Source organism: Nicotiana attenuata, unplaced genomic scaffold (genome assembly GCF_001879085.1).
Source record: "Nicotiana attenuata strain UT unplaced genomic scaffold, NIATTr2, whole genome shotgun sequence".
NCBI lineage: Eukaryota > Viridiplantae > Streptophyta > Magnoliopsida > Solanales > Solanaceae > Nicotiana > Nicotiana attenuata.
Genome location: NW_017670373.1, coordinates 833082 through 846354, shown reverse-complemented (window position 1 = coordinate 846354; position 13273 = coordinate 833082). Strand labels below are relative to the sequence as shown.

The window sequence follows — 13273 nt, the reverse complement described above, 5'->3', positions numbered from 1 at the left end:
ATTGCTTGTTTTAGTGGAGTTTCCGGTGTCTTGCAATAGGTTAGATCTATCTTCAGGTTTTCCTGTTTGGTGTAATGACTTTACCACCATCGAACATTGGCCAACTGTGTGGCCTAAAGAGCCACCGTTCTTGCAAAGTATCTTGTCTCCTTCATACTCAATAATTTGTTTATGATCTTCTATAAGTAAAAATTTTTGAACAAGTTTATTTAATGGCATCTCAACACAAAGCCTAGCATATCTTCCCCTTAAGGTGGAGGAAGTGCAGGCATCCACTTTTAACAATCTACCGATAGAGTTACCAATCATTTGAAGAATGACTTTGTCATAGAACTCAGTAGGCAGATTGGGTAGCCGGACCCAGACAGCAGTGCATATTTGTTTAGCATTGACTGCCACGAAATTTGGTTTCCATTTCTGACAGGATAAGAAGAAACCAAAGACAAACCATGGTCCATTTTGTAGGACATGGTTCATACTTTCAAGTTTTTGAAACTTTGCAATATAGTAGTCTGTCCCCAGGTCGATTAGAGGGAAACTTTCATTTACTTTCCACAGTTCTTGAACCTTTTTTTAAGTGTTTGATGGAGAATTCGTTTGCCTTGTAATTTGATGATTATGGAATATCTCCAAGGCATGTACATACGATCTTTGTCCTCAGGAGAGAGGGTGATTTTTCCATTCCCGGACAAGGGAGCAACTGGATCTCCTATGGACGAATCAGTGTTATTGCTATTGGGAAGGGGAACGGTTAACTCGAAAGTGATGTCTGCCTCTTCAGTTCCTTTAAGGAGTTGGTTTTTAAAAGAGTTTTCCTGATTTCCAGGAGTCTTGGTAATATCATTGGTAATTAAGTCGGGTGGTTTGGGGGGAATGAATGTCATCTCTGAATCTATGTCCATTTAGGGTAAAGGTGACGATTGAGTTGTTAGAGGAGGTCTTAAGTTTAGAGAGAAGGCAGAGCTAAGACTCCCCAAAGAAACAACTCTTGAATTGTGTCACTCATTCATAGTTTTTCTTTTATTTATTCACAGAATGAATTTCTTGTTAAGAGTGTTGTACATGACTGATGACACAGAATTAAGATTTAAGTGTTGGGGAAAAACAGTATTCCCTCTGTTCCAAATTAGATGATGTACTTTTCTTTTTACTCTGTTCCAAAATAAATAACACATTTTTTTAATTTGAAAATAATTCAATTTTAAACTCTTCATTTTACCCTTAATGAGAAGCTTTTATAACCAGACAAATGTCATGGCCCCATAAAGCTTTTACCCCTTAAGCTTTTAAGACCACAAGTGTCAAAAGTCTTCTTCTTTTTTTTAAACTCCGTACCGAGTCAAACTACCTCGTCTAATTTGAAACGAAGGGGGTATGAACTTTCAAGAAAAAAAAAGGAAAAGGAAAAATAAAAGGATTTATTATTCATTTTTGACTTCCCTAGGTAATAGCAAAATTCACCATGTTTAGGAACACATTTGTAATGGCTTAAAAATTATGATTAGAACTCAAACGTGATTTTTAAGGCGTTTGATGACCTAAATTCCTGATTATTTGGCATCTAGAACAATTATTTTTTTCCTAGAATAATGTTTTAAAAACTAAAGTTTTAGATACTTTGTAGGAACATACTAAATAAAGTTATACTCACGTTACTATTTTAGCTGTCAAACAGATGATAATTTCATCGTCGTTGAAATCATGTTTATTAAAATTTGTCTACTTTAGGTGAAAAGTTTCACATAGTCATAAATATTCAACAAAAACAGTCTATGTAGATATTCAATGAGAAGAGGGGAGAAAAAGGGAAAAGGGTGTAATTTAATGTCTTAATTTAAGGCACTAATAATGTATTGTATATAAATTGTAAGCAAACCTTATTTAGGGCGGGTAATTTTAAAAACAATGACAATTTTGGTAATAAGGTTTCATATAGTGTATAGGAAAGAAAAAATTCCTATTTTAAAACCAACTAAACCGACCGAACCGAACCGATTTTTAGATTTCTTTTAATAAAATCGTAGATTTTTATATAAAGATATAACAACACCGATAATTCGGGTAGGTTTTTAATTTTATGAAAAATAAACCGAAAAAAATACCAAACCGTACCGAATAAATTTACACGTGAAAATATATTTACATATTAAATTTAAAAATGATAAGCATTAACTTTTGATTATGAAAACAGTTACAAGTCAACAAGTAATTAAAACCCAAAATTTCAATTCCCAAACCTATTCTGCTACTCCTAATGAAACTAAATTAGTTTCAGCATATTCACTAGCAAGACACAAGGTATTATAGGGATCAATGAGTAGCAAACTGCAACGTATTAAATAAGTTTCCTTTTGTATGATTTAGATTTCTCTTTTTGAATATTTAATCCTCTATATTTTTTATTCTTAAGTCACAACTTGGTTAATATCTTTCCACTCGTGTAATTTATATTTTTCTTGTCTTTGTTTAGTTTCGTTCACTATAACGGGGTCTCGAAAAATAAGTAATTTCTGCTGGGCCTTTATCCTTTTTTTAGGTTCATTAGGCTTCTTATTAGTTGGAACTTCCAGTTGTTGTAGAATAATTGACGAATCTATACTCTCGATCTTTTATGTTTTCTTAATTTATCGCCCTTTAAAAACTAAAAGTGTAGAAAATTTTGCGAAGTCCTACAAAAGTACATGTATTATTGCGCTGTACTTCTACTAGTTACTGTTACATGACATTAAAAAAATACCAAAAATTAACCAAACCGTACCGCTAACGAAGAGAAACCAACATGAATGGGACAATTTCGAAAAATTTAATTTTTGTTATACATAATACCGAAAAATAGATAAGGTACAAATTTTATAAAATAGCTGGTCAAATCAAACCATCGACACCGACTGAATGTACCAAGAAGTACAAAACTGAAAATCGCATTCTCCAAGAATCTTGCATTTATGAATCAATGGGCCGATTGTACGCTGCTAACATTCAGGGTCATGTGTGGACATCCTAAAAGTATACAATTCACTGGACAAAAGTCAACTAGTACCACTCAACAATTACAATTTACTCTCAGTTTCTGGAAGAAAATTGGGTATGCAAAATTCAGTCCAAGCTACAAAAAAGATCATCTCTATCATTTGAACAGAAGTACAATCCCTAAGATCATCTAACTCACAGGTGAAATACGAAGCACAATGAGAATGAGTTGCAGCAGGAAATACAGAAGTTAGTCATATTCTGCAGTTGTGGAATTATGCCCTTCTTAACGTATTTTACCCTATAAACCTGATGCATATGTCTTCCTTTTAGTTGGAAGGCTTATACATAATAAATAACCAAACAAAACCATCAGAAGGGCCAAGGACGGAGAGAAATGAACAAACATCCAGTAGTATGCACTAGCTACTGCTGAAGACCTGAAATCGAAGTCAAGAATGATAAAAGCGCTAGCTTGCAGTAATGTCATTACCCAAACTTCCCGAGTTCCACTTTCTTCTTTATCGCCTTTTGACCATGGTAAATAAATGCATCTACTATTCCAGCAACTGTGAAGACGCCTGAATTAAATGGTAAGAACAATGTTGTAAGTATCCTGTTGGTTGTACGAAATTAACACTGAGAAGCAAAGAATATATACAAAGTGATTTTAAAAAATGAACATTCACCACTTGGTTGACCAGGGCAACAACTTAAGACCCTGTTGATTTGAAACGAAACAGGAAGCAAAATTTCGATAATCAAAGTTGGGGACAGATTTCTGTTTAGCACCCTACTCACAATGAAGTGTTGCCAGATCTTATATAAAGCAAAGAAAGATGGCGTGAAACAATAGACATTCTCCCATTTTTATATATGCCCTTTTTCAGATTTACCATTTTCACAATTTATAAAGAGCAAACTGAAAAGCAATGTAACTCAGTCAATCTTAAAGCAAATCAAGCATATTTCCCAATGAGGGGAAAACTGATATCTGGTGCTTGAACCAATTCCTGTTTGCATTTTGGAAGAGAGGGAAAATTTTCTCTAGAGCAGCTCAAAAGAGATCTTCCAATTGTTCAGTTCCCCCTGATTTCTTCACGGGGGCATAAAATTAAGAACTTCATATTCTACCTCCCTTCGGAAGTCAAAGAATGACATAATCCTCCAACAATCACGAGTAACATTAATACAAGAAAGGTCATCTGAATACTATATCGGACAAAGAGTTACCTCCAATAATTGCACAAACGCTGGTGAGGAAATGAAAGAATGACACATGCTGCTCCGTGAAAGTCACCTGCAACAAGTAACCAAATTGGAAGAATAATCCACCTTGTCCCATAGAAAATCTTACCATTTTTGGGGGAAAACAACTGTTTTCTTTTTTCTTTTTTAATAACCGATAACTGCACTATTATCGGCTTCAAAACTCGGTGGATAATAGGCGCACCCCTCTTCCCTTAATCATTTTTGGTTCACAGCAAGTTTCGAACTCGTAATGTGCCTTACCAGGCTATCACACATCCTGCGTTGTACTTTTTCCATTTAACCATATTTCAAATATCTCGTAGTCTCTCATGGGAAGCTTTCACCTTCATGCTTGCATGTTCATGATTGTGATTATTCAAATTGGGATATTTTATTGATATAATAAACAAGGGAAACTCCTTCCAACTATATTCAAATCCATCACTTCGGAGACCTACTTGTATAAATTTAGAAAATAACTTAGAAAGGGGAATATAATGGGAAAAAATGCAGAAGATTTTACCTTGATTGGAGAGAGGTCATAAAAGAAGTAAACCCCAGGAGGTGATTGGAAAAGACCCATCTCTGAACTCTTGAAATGCTCGGTCGCTGAGAACTATACATAACCAATGTCCTTCATATTACAAAACTGACAAAAATCCAAGAAAGAATGTTCCCCTCAAAAAGATCTACAAAATACCTGATTTGAATCAATAGTACGGCCTCTAAAACCTTTATATATTGTAGGGACCACCTGAAACACCAGCAGACATGCTAAGCAAACTCTTATTTCTCAGCTTTGAAAACAGAAAGTTTGTTTTTTGCCAATTGATTCTATCTAAATCACAGTATAGGTAGAAGATATTCATCTGTCGTGTCGCATTTGTGCTTTTCTCTGTACTTCTGTGGCACGATGCAACAGTTGGTGATTGTCTTCTGACATAACTCTTGCCAATTGCCGGCAAGACAACATTTGCAGACCACGAAGCATGAAAATGAATTCCTATAAAATTTGCTTCCTCTATTTTTCTATATGTTTCTTTAGCTTTTACAATAGCAACTAAGATTTACTTCCAAGGTGTTAATTAATGATTTATAGTAATTACACACTGTAGTGACACGCAATCAGCATAGATTTACAGTGCACTTTTTGGTCTTAAACTAAGGCTTCACTTATGCAACAAATTCAGCCATGTGGGTTATTTTTTAAAATACTACTGAATTATTTACTTTTCCTTTTTTTTTTTTTTGGGGAGAATGGTAACAGTATATTCATCGGCACAAAAAGCTGTGTTGGTAGCCAGATTTACAATTATTTACATAATTTTCAATCCTACCACAGCTTTACCTACACTTAAAGAAAGAGTCTTGGGTTCATAGACACTTGACATTTACAATCTTGAGTTGACATGCTTCTCCTGTACATGGTCCTTTTTTCATTTCAATTATGTTACTTTATTTCCTTCTCTGCCTCGAGCCAATTTCCAACATAGATACACATTTATCAAGAATACACATGCATGCAAATCAGGAGGAGAAAGAAGCAGAAAGGAAGAACAAACACTAACTTTTAGAAAGTATTGATACACTCCATGCTGTGCTTCCTGCGTCCAGTGAACCCTAAAAGGTAAAAGAACCAAAATTTCTCAGGCAATATACAAGTGCAAAAGATAAAATAAGAAAGGAAATGATATGTTCTCCATTTTTTATTTCCCCAGGGAGAGGGTGGAAAAGGAGATCGAGGGTATGTGATAGACATAAAGAAAATATATTAAACATTGCTGTTCAGCAAGAATAGAAAGACGAATGTGTCAAATTGTAATTACATGGACAACCAATGTTCTAAGCTGAAAGGTTTTCCTCCTAAGTGCTAATTGCAATTTGTAAATAAGCTTGACACAGAAGTTGGGAAATGCATGTTAAACTTCAAGATGCCCAGGAAACTGCAAGTTAACCTTGAACTATAGTTAGGGGCAAAAGGCGATATATAGTAGTCTGCAGAGAGTAAGGAAATTACCCATCAAGTGGATTTACAACTCCAGGAATAGAGTCGCCAAAAGCTAACTTATTTACCCTATGACTGATCTGTATGACATAAAAAAAATGTTAACTGAGTGTTGGTCAACATTCCTAAATAGATCAAAATTATAAGACAACAATTTATTTTTATAAGTAATTCATTTTAGAAGGCATCTTACATTATAAGTATCTGATTGTAAGGCAATCAGTTCGAAGAGTTGAAAGCTTGACTGGTGAAAGCTTTTGCCAGCAGCAAAGTGAAAATTCCCGGCCACTTTATTGACCTCTAGAGATCCATGGATGTTACATCCTTCACCTTCTTCATCTTTAATCTTTTGGACAAAACCTTCCCTTTTACACTACAAGTTAAAATATCAAATAAGCAACATCAGAATAATAATAAGAATGACCATTGATGAGTAAGTAGGTTAATAACATTGGTTCCAAGTCAACATCCTTCTGCCATAAATAAATGTAATAAAACTATTAGCATGTCCTCTGCTGCTTTCCATTTTATTCATCCTTTCCACTATGCGAAATAGAAACTTCTACCTTCCCACTATATTGTGTTGAACAATTTTACTGTGCACTCTCTTTCACTATTTATTTGGACTGTCTCCAACTTACCCTGAACCCCTTACTTACGGCGGTGAAGCAACAAGCTAACACAAAATAAACTGGTTGAAATAAGCTTGTCAATGACTTGACAACAATAAATTAACAAATTTGTCAGCAATTTTTTTTCTGCCTTTCAAGTCAACGGCCACATGCTAATAACAGTCAACAAGCAATTGAATGTGCCTACTCTTTGTTATGTACTTAATGTTCTGTATTTCAGCTAGAAAAAGTGGCCACCGTGGATTAATTAAGAGTAGGTATGATTTGAACATGAATGTAAACCTGATCAATTAAATCAGTATTTGTTATCGCCCAGCCTCTCTTTCGATATGCTTCACGAACTTCTTCACATGAATTACAACATTCATCATCTGCCTGCAAAAGACATGGGGGACAGATGTAAAATATATGGAATGTAGTCTTTGGCACTATGTTCTTACAAGGGATAAACTGGTAATCTGTCAATGAAAATAAGAGTTCAAACACAGACCAGCTGCAGCAGCCTCCCTTCCAGAGAACGGACAGCAAAGAAGCAAAAGAAACCAATTGACTCAGAAAATGAGACCCAGAGAGTGATTTTAGGGAATGAATAAAAACCATTTCATTCTCATAGTGGCGGCCATTCTTTCACGCTCATGTCGGCCAAGTAGTTATACTGATCTAGCACCATCTAATCATAATTTCGGTCCTTTCTGGGTTTTTTTTTAATTAATAGGTACCACTAATTTCGGTCCTTTGAACAAGCTTTGACAGAAAAGTGGTTCACTGGGTGATTCATTCTCAACAAAAGTGGTTCACTAGGTGATTGCAATGACAACAGTGATAAAAACATACCCTTTATTACTAGTTCAAGGTTCTTTAGTTGTAATAAATCATAACAAATCATGAAATTTTTGTTTTTTTAGTACTGTAAACAGCAGCACCCAGACCTTCCTGCCCCAAAGTCAAATAGTGGCTTCCCACTTTGCTCCAATGATTGCTCAGACACCCAACCTCACAGTTGGGGAAGGAGGTCCCTTTGCACTAGGCTACTCCCTCCCTTGTTATCATGGCAACTTCATGTTAACCATTTTGGGAATGTACATTTGGATGGGTTTAGAATAATACCATTAAAAACCAGCAACTATCTAAGTTAATTGAAGGAAAAATATAGAAGCCTAGCTGAAGCTGAAAAGTACCGTTTCTGCACCAAAGCATGAACCACAGTATGTTTCATTGTGCTCAAGTCTGCCACCATGCTTCTGTAAAGGCCTCTCGATCTACATCGGAACAATACAAGAGAGAGAGAGAGAGAGAGAGAGAGAGAGAGAGAGAGAGAGAGAGAGAGAACACAGTACGGTTAGTGAAGTATAAGCATACAGTAAATCTTAACTAGAATAAAACAAACAGGACAATGTGAGATCTGAATCACCAGGCTACACAGCATACTTGCCCTTCACTACGACACCCATGGAAGGACATTAGGTATAACCATGCAAGTGAATCATAATGAGGCATCACTATTCTCTAAAGCATTAAGATAGCTTACACCATAAAAATGCAGCAAAGTATTATATCATGAATGCGGAATTCCACAGAAGAATCATAAGGACTACAAGCAGAGGAATATTGCAAAACATTCATGAATGCATAGGCTTCATATTCAAATAAGTAGATAAATAAGCAGTGGAATACTGAAAAACATATAGTATCAATCACCAACAAACCTTAGGAGCACCAATTCCATCTTGTCTGACTTCAATAACAGCACCATGGGAGTCAATCCTCTTTTTGAATATATCATGTCGCTGCAAATTTTTTGAAGTGAAAAAAAATAACATGAGTTTTTGAGAAGAAGAAACACAACATAATAATTATAGTAGAAGCAAAAGAAAAAACAATAAAAAAATGGAAGATTATGTGGATCACATACTATGTCAAAATGTTCTTCTCCACTAATATCCCTGGCATCAAGACTGAGCAGCGAACATGGAACAGCTGGAAAAGTGATATCAAACTGCTTGAAGAACAAAAGATATATTAAGTCTACATCTACAGCCACAGAAAACTTAAGTTTCACAGGCAGATTTTTCTAAAGCATACTGGTCTGAAAAGAGGCTTTCAGCTATTATATCCGCCGAAGATAAAATCAATATTCTCATAGAAAGCATAAAATCTTGAAACATGAAAGGAAAAAAAATGCTCTCAGAGATCATATATTATGAAGTTTTAATTGACATCTTAAGAAGGCAGTGAACTTTACATGTATATGTAATTTTCCTCCCCTTGAAGTATCTACAATGAGCTGTGTTTCAGTATAACTGTGGATATACAATCCTGCAAACCAAGAAGTGGAAAAAGATCAATGAATGAGAAATTCTGGTTGCCATTTTTCTAATCAAGAAAAAATTCTGGTTGTTATGTGAACAGGGGGGTGTTCGAGCTTTGAAGTAACCCACGGAGTAGCTATGTTGTGATATATGCTTTTTCACTTCAAAATCATATACTCCCTCTGTTTGACTGGGCACGGAGTTTAAGAAAAAAATGAAGACTTTTTGAATTTGTGGTCCTAAACAAGTCAAAAAGGGGTCCTGTGTGGTTATAAAAGCTTCTCATTAAGGTAAAAATATAGCCTCTTGCAGAAATACAGGGTAAGGCTGCGTACAATAGACCCTTGTGGTCCGACCCTTCCCCGGACCCTGCACATAGCGGGAGCTTAGTGCACCGGGCTGCCCTTACTAAGGTAGAATTGGAAGTTTAAGCTAAATTGTTTCTAAATTTAGAAAGGGGTCATTCTTTTTGGAACGGACTAAAAAGGAAATAGGTTCACATAAACTGGAACGGAGGGAGTATGATATAACTAAAATAAAGATCTTCAAGTTTAAAAAATCTGGAACAACTATAAACCATGGAAAGTTTTTAAAGAAAAGCTCACATTTTTGAAGAACCAGAAAAATTTCAAACAAGATTAAACTAAGAAAAAATTATGAATAAAATCAGTTACTAATGCACTCGCACACATGAAGTAATAGTAGATGCAAATGAAATACTTCTTCAAAATAGGGACAATAAAACCTTTGCAAGTTCTATGAAACTCTGTATTTATCAAGAAAGATTCTCTGAGCATCCTATCATGCCTAGTAGCATGTTTAGCAGAAAAGGTCCACAAAAGTGAAAGGTCCAAGAAAAAGGGGGAAGGGGAGGAAGGGGGGGGGTGGGGGGGGCATCTATGTTTAGGAGTTGTCAGAAACTGCTATCCATGTATCTAGGACATCAGCTGACCGTTGGATCTGAAGTTTAAAGCTAACTATCAAAAAATTATTGAGCTTAAAGCTGAGTTGTGGTAAATGGTAATCCCCAGAAACTTGAGACTATAATCCCTAAATCCTTGAGATTAAACATTTCTCTTTGTGGAAACTTCCAATCATCTTCATCTCTTAAAACTAGAAAGTACTTCAGCCAATTGTCAACATATTTCGAGATGATAGTTGCACCTTTTTTGGACAAACAAGTCAAATTCGGTCGTACTGAATCACCAAAATGGTGCAAAACATATGCACGTCATCGTAAAATGTACACTCACATACGTAGGCCCCTCTTTCTTTTTCCGAGCAAGCCAAAAAATTATTTACATAGACTAAATAGCACTAAGCCGGATTGAGAATTACAAAAATGGAGTCCTCTTGTACAAAATATCAATGTTGTCATGAGCTAATGAAGTCTATGCATCTTCTAACCAGCACCAGATATCACTAAACATAAAAATCTATATTTTAAAGTACGTACAGCTATAACTTTGCCCTCGAAACATCTTTGATTCCTTTCCTTTGGTAAAATCCGACATATACATGCTGGAAGAGTTCTCCAAATCTTTCTCAGATCTTTCTTACTGCAGTTACAAACCACCTAGAAGCAGAAAAGATCATTCACTGACAGTGGCATCAACCAATTGGCCCCAAAAATGCTCAAAAACAAGTTCCCCAGTTGTCTAGCAAGTGGACAATGCAAAAATAATAGGTGACTGCTAATTTCCACTACACACCCATATGCAGGTTACTCTGGATCTTTCTAACCTTTATTTAGGCTACTCTTGACCTCTTACCAAGCCTTATACAAAAAAAAGGATATCTTTCTTTACACCAACAATATAAATAAACTCTCTACATCTCTTGAACTCTTCAGTCTTCACATTGAACCATCCTCCTATTTCGCTCAGTCCAAATCGTTCAAGAACAACAAAACAGGCCAGCTTTCCATGGTGCTTTCATCTAGCTCAAATCCTCCTTACCTCCAGCTTGTTAAATTTACTAACACCATCCTGGGAGTACCCAATGAATGTCCAATAGAGAACACACCACTGCCTAAAGCAATTAGTAAATCTGCAGCGTAAAAAAAGTGATTTACATATTTTCTGATCCACTTTGCACTGCAACGCCAACACAATAACTTACTTGGATGTTGCAGCACATTTACGTGAGAGCTTGCGAGAAAAATATCCTCAATATCATCTTAAACTTGTTACTTGTTTCTCAGATAGAATATAATTCGTCAATCCCATTAAACCCCACCACCAATTAAAAGTGATTCATGTAATTCAATCCTACTCGATAAAGAGATCCTTTCTCTTACTTACCACTAAAAGCTCGATAACAATGTAATATCATTGCATAACTACAATCTCACAGCTCCTTATCGAAAACTACAATCTCACAACTAGCCTCAGTCATTCATATAGTATCCTCTATTTACATTTCACTAAATCCTTGTTCACCGGTTTAGAAGAGATGGGATAGGTGTAATAATAGACAATCATTTCCCTTGTTTATACACAGTAGCCTTGGTTCTTAGATCCAGTGTTTTTAACATAGAGCATAGATATGTGCGAAATCCACAGAATTTCAAAAAAATATGATACTCTGAAAGTGCAGTGGGTTCAGCGTTAAGAACCATAGAGGTTAAACCGGACAAGTTTAGATCTTGATCCGCCTCTGAAGTAACACATAACACTTCCCTAAAGCAACTAATGACGCACAGCATAAATCATATAAATGTACAAATCACATTACCAAATTGTAGTTCTGGAAGTTTCTAAAGCCATTGAAGACAAAATGGAAATAGAGAACCAATCAATTAATTACGCCTCGATCCCAAACTAATTGGCACCACTAAGTAAATCCTTTACGTCAAGTCTGTTCTATTTTCATTCTAATTAATAAATCAATAAGAAAGGAACATTCGAGATGGGAATGTTGGAATCGTACCGAGCTCGTTGACGAAGAGAACGAGCATAATTAAAGAGGCGACGAGGGTAATAATACCGCCGGAAAGCGTACGGTTATAGAAATCCTCATTGATTTTAGGGTAAGCGTCCAAATTCCGAAGCTTACTGAACACTCTTTCCATTTCCACCGCCTACCTTAATACATAAACCGAACTTTTACATCAATTGAAAACACGGAACGTTAAAAGCTCCGAAGCTATCTCCGGTTCAGATCAGATTGTACGCCGCCGGCGCCGGCGAGCAAAATTGTTGCCTTGGGTTTAACGATTGGGCCTGGGGCTTTACTTGGACGGAGGATTTTTATATTATATTATATGGTGTACTAGAGGAGAAGATTCTTTGGATTCAACAAATGATTTGATAATAGAGGCAATGGTCATCTGGTCAATGCATCCACATTGTTATATTGGAGTACTTACTTTGACTAATTTGAAATCAACAAAAAATTTATTTTTAAATATTTCCTTATTTAAATTAGGTAAGAATCTTAATATTTAGAACTTTCAAATCAACAAATATTTCACCGTATATCAAATGTTTCCTTATTAAAATCTAACGAAATCCAAATATTAGGATTTTTAAAGTCGAATAAAAATACTTTTATTTTAGTAATTTATTTGAGACGAGATACATAGATATATTGTAATACTAGCATTTTTAATGATAAGATATCCCTAGAATATTATACACTCAAATAATTCAATTAATGAATCGATTGATCAATGTGATAATTAGTCGAATAAAGTTTATTCAAGTAAATTTTTGTTTAATACTATTGATAATAGGCTATATAGATGTTATTTACATTTCAATTGTGCCATGCTTTATTGTTGTTTTAAAGGCTAAATGATAACAAAATACTCTAATTGGTGTTCTTTTGCTTCGCAGGGACTAATCCAAGTTAGGACGAGCCTATAGAGTGTTTTGGAGTCAAAAAGGTGGATAAAAAGTCAATCAAGAAGACCCTGAGCGAAAATAAGCAAGAAAGAGGCAAAGAGGACTGGGCTTGAAGCCACCGCGACCGCGGTCGACCGCGGCTGGACCGCGGTGGGCTAAGGAAGCGAGGCAGAATGTTTCTATTTCACCGCGGTCGCGCCGCGTTTTGCCGCGGTCGCGGTGGATTGTGTAACTGCCTAGAATTTTGGGACTAAAGTG

General features: G+C 35.7%; 1 protein-coding gene across 1 annotated transcript; it reads right to left on the bottom strand.

Annotated features, from left to right (window-relative positions):
• Positions 1-2905: 2905 nt before the first annotated feature.
• LOC109238540 (endoplasmic reticulum-Golgi intermediate compartment protein 3-like) lies at positions 2906-12486 on the bottom strand. Its single transcript, XM_019405017.1, has 13 exons — positions 12099-12486; positions 9101-9174; positions 8771-8854; positions 8565-8645; positions 8037-8117; positions 7141-7233; positions 6420-6599; positions 6239-6306; positions 5790-5841; positions 4922-4975; positions 4745-4837; positions 4204-4270; positions 2906-3551 (listed from the first exon to the last, which is right to left on the bottom strand). Exons 1-13 carry the CDS (start codon positions 12238-12240, stop codon positions 3460-3462), a joined length of 1161 nt encoding a protein of 386 aa, XP_019260562.1. The 5' UTR covers positions 12241-12486; the 3' UTR covers positions 2906-3459.
• Positions 12487-13273: the final 787 nt, after the last annotated feature.

Excerpts from the sequence above, each read along its gene's own strand:
- LOC109238540 (XM_019405017.1), bottom strand. The coding sequence starts at position 12,240 with ATGGAAAGAGTGTTCAGTAAGCTTCGGAATTTGGACGCTTACCCTAAA. Across the intron at positions 8,855-9,100 it reads GAGGAAAATTACATATACAT|TTTGATATCACTTTTCCAGC; the intron begins GTAAAGTTCACT and ends TTCTTCAAGCAG. Across the intron at positions 8,646-8,770 it reads GAGAAGAACATTTTGACATA|CGACATGATATATTCAAAAA; the intron begins GTATGTGATCCA and ends AAAAATTTGCAG.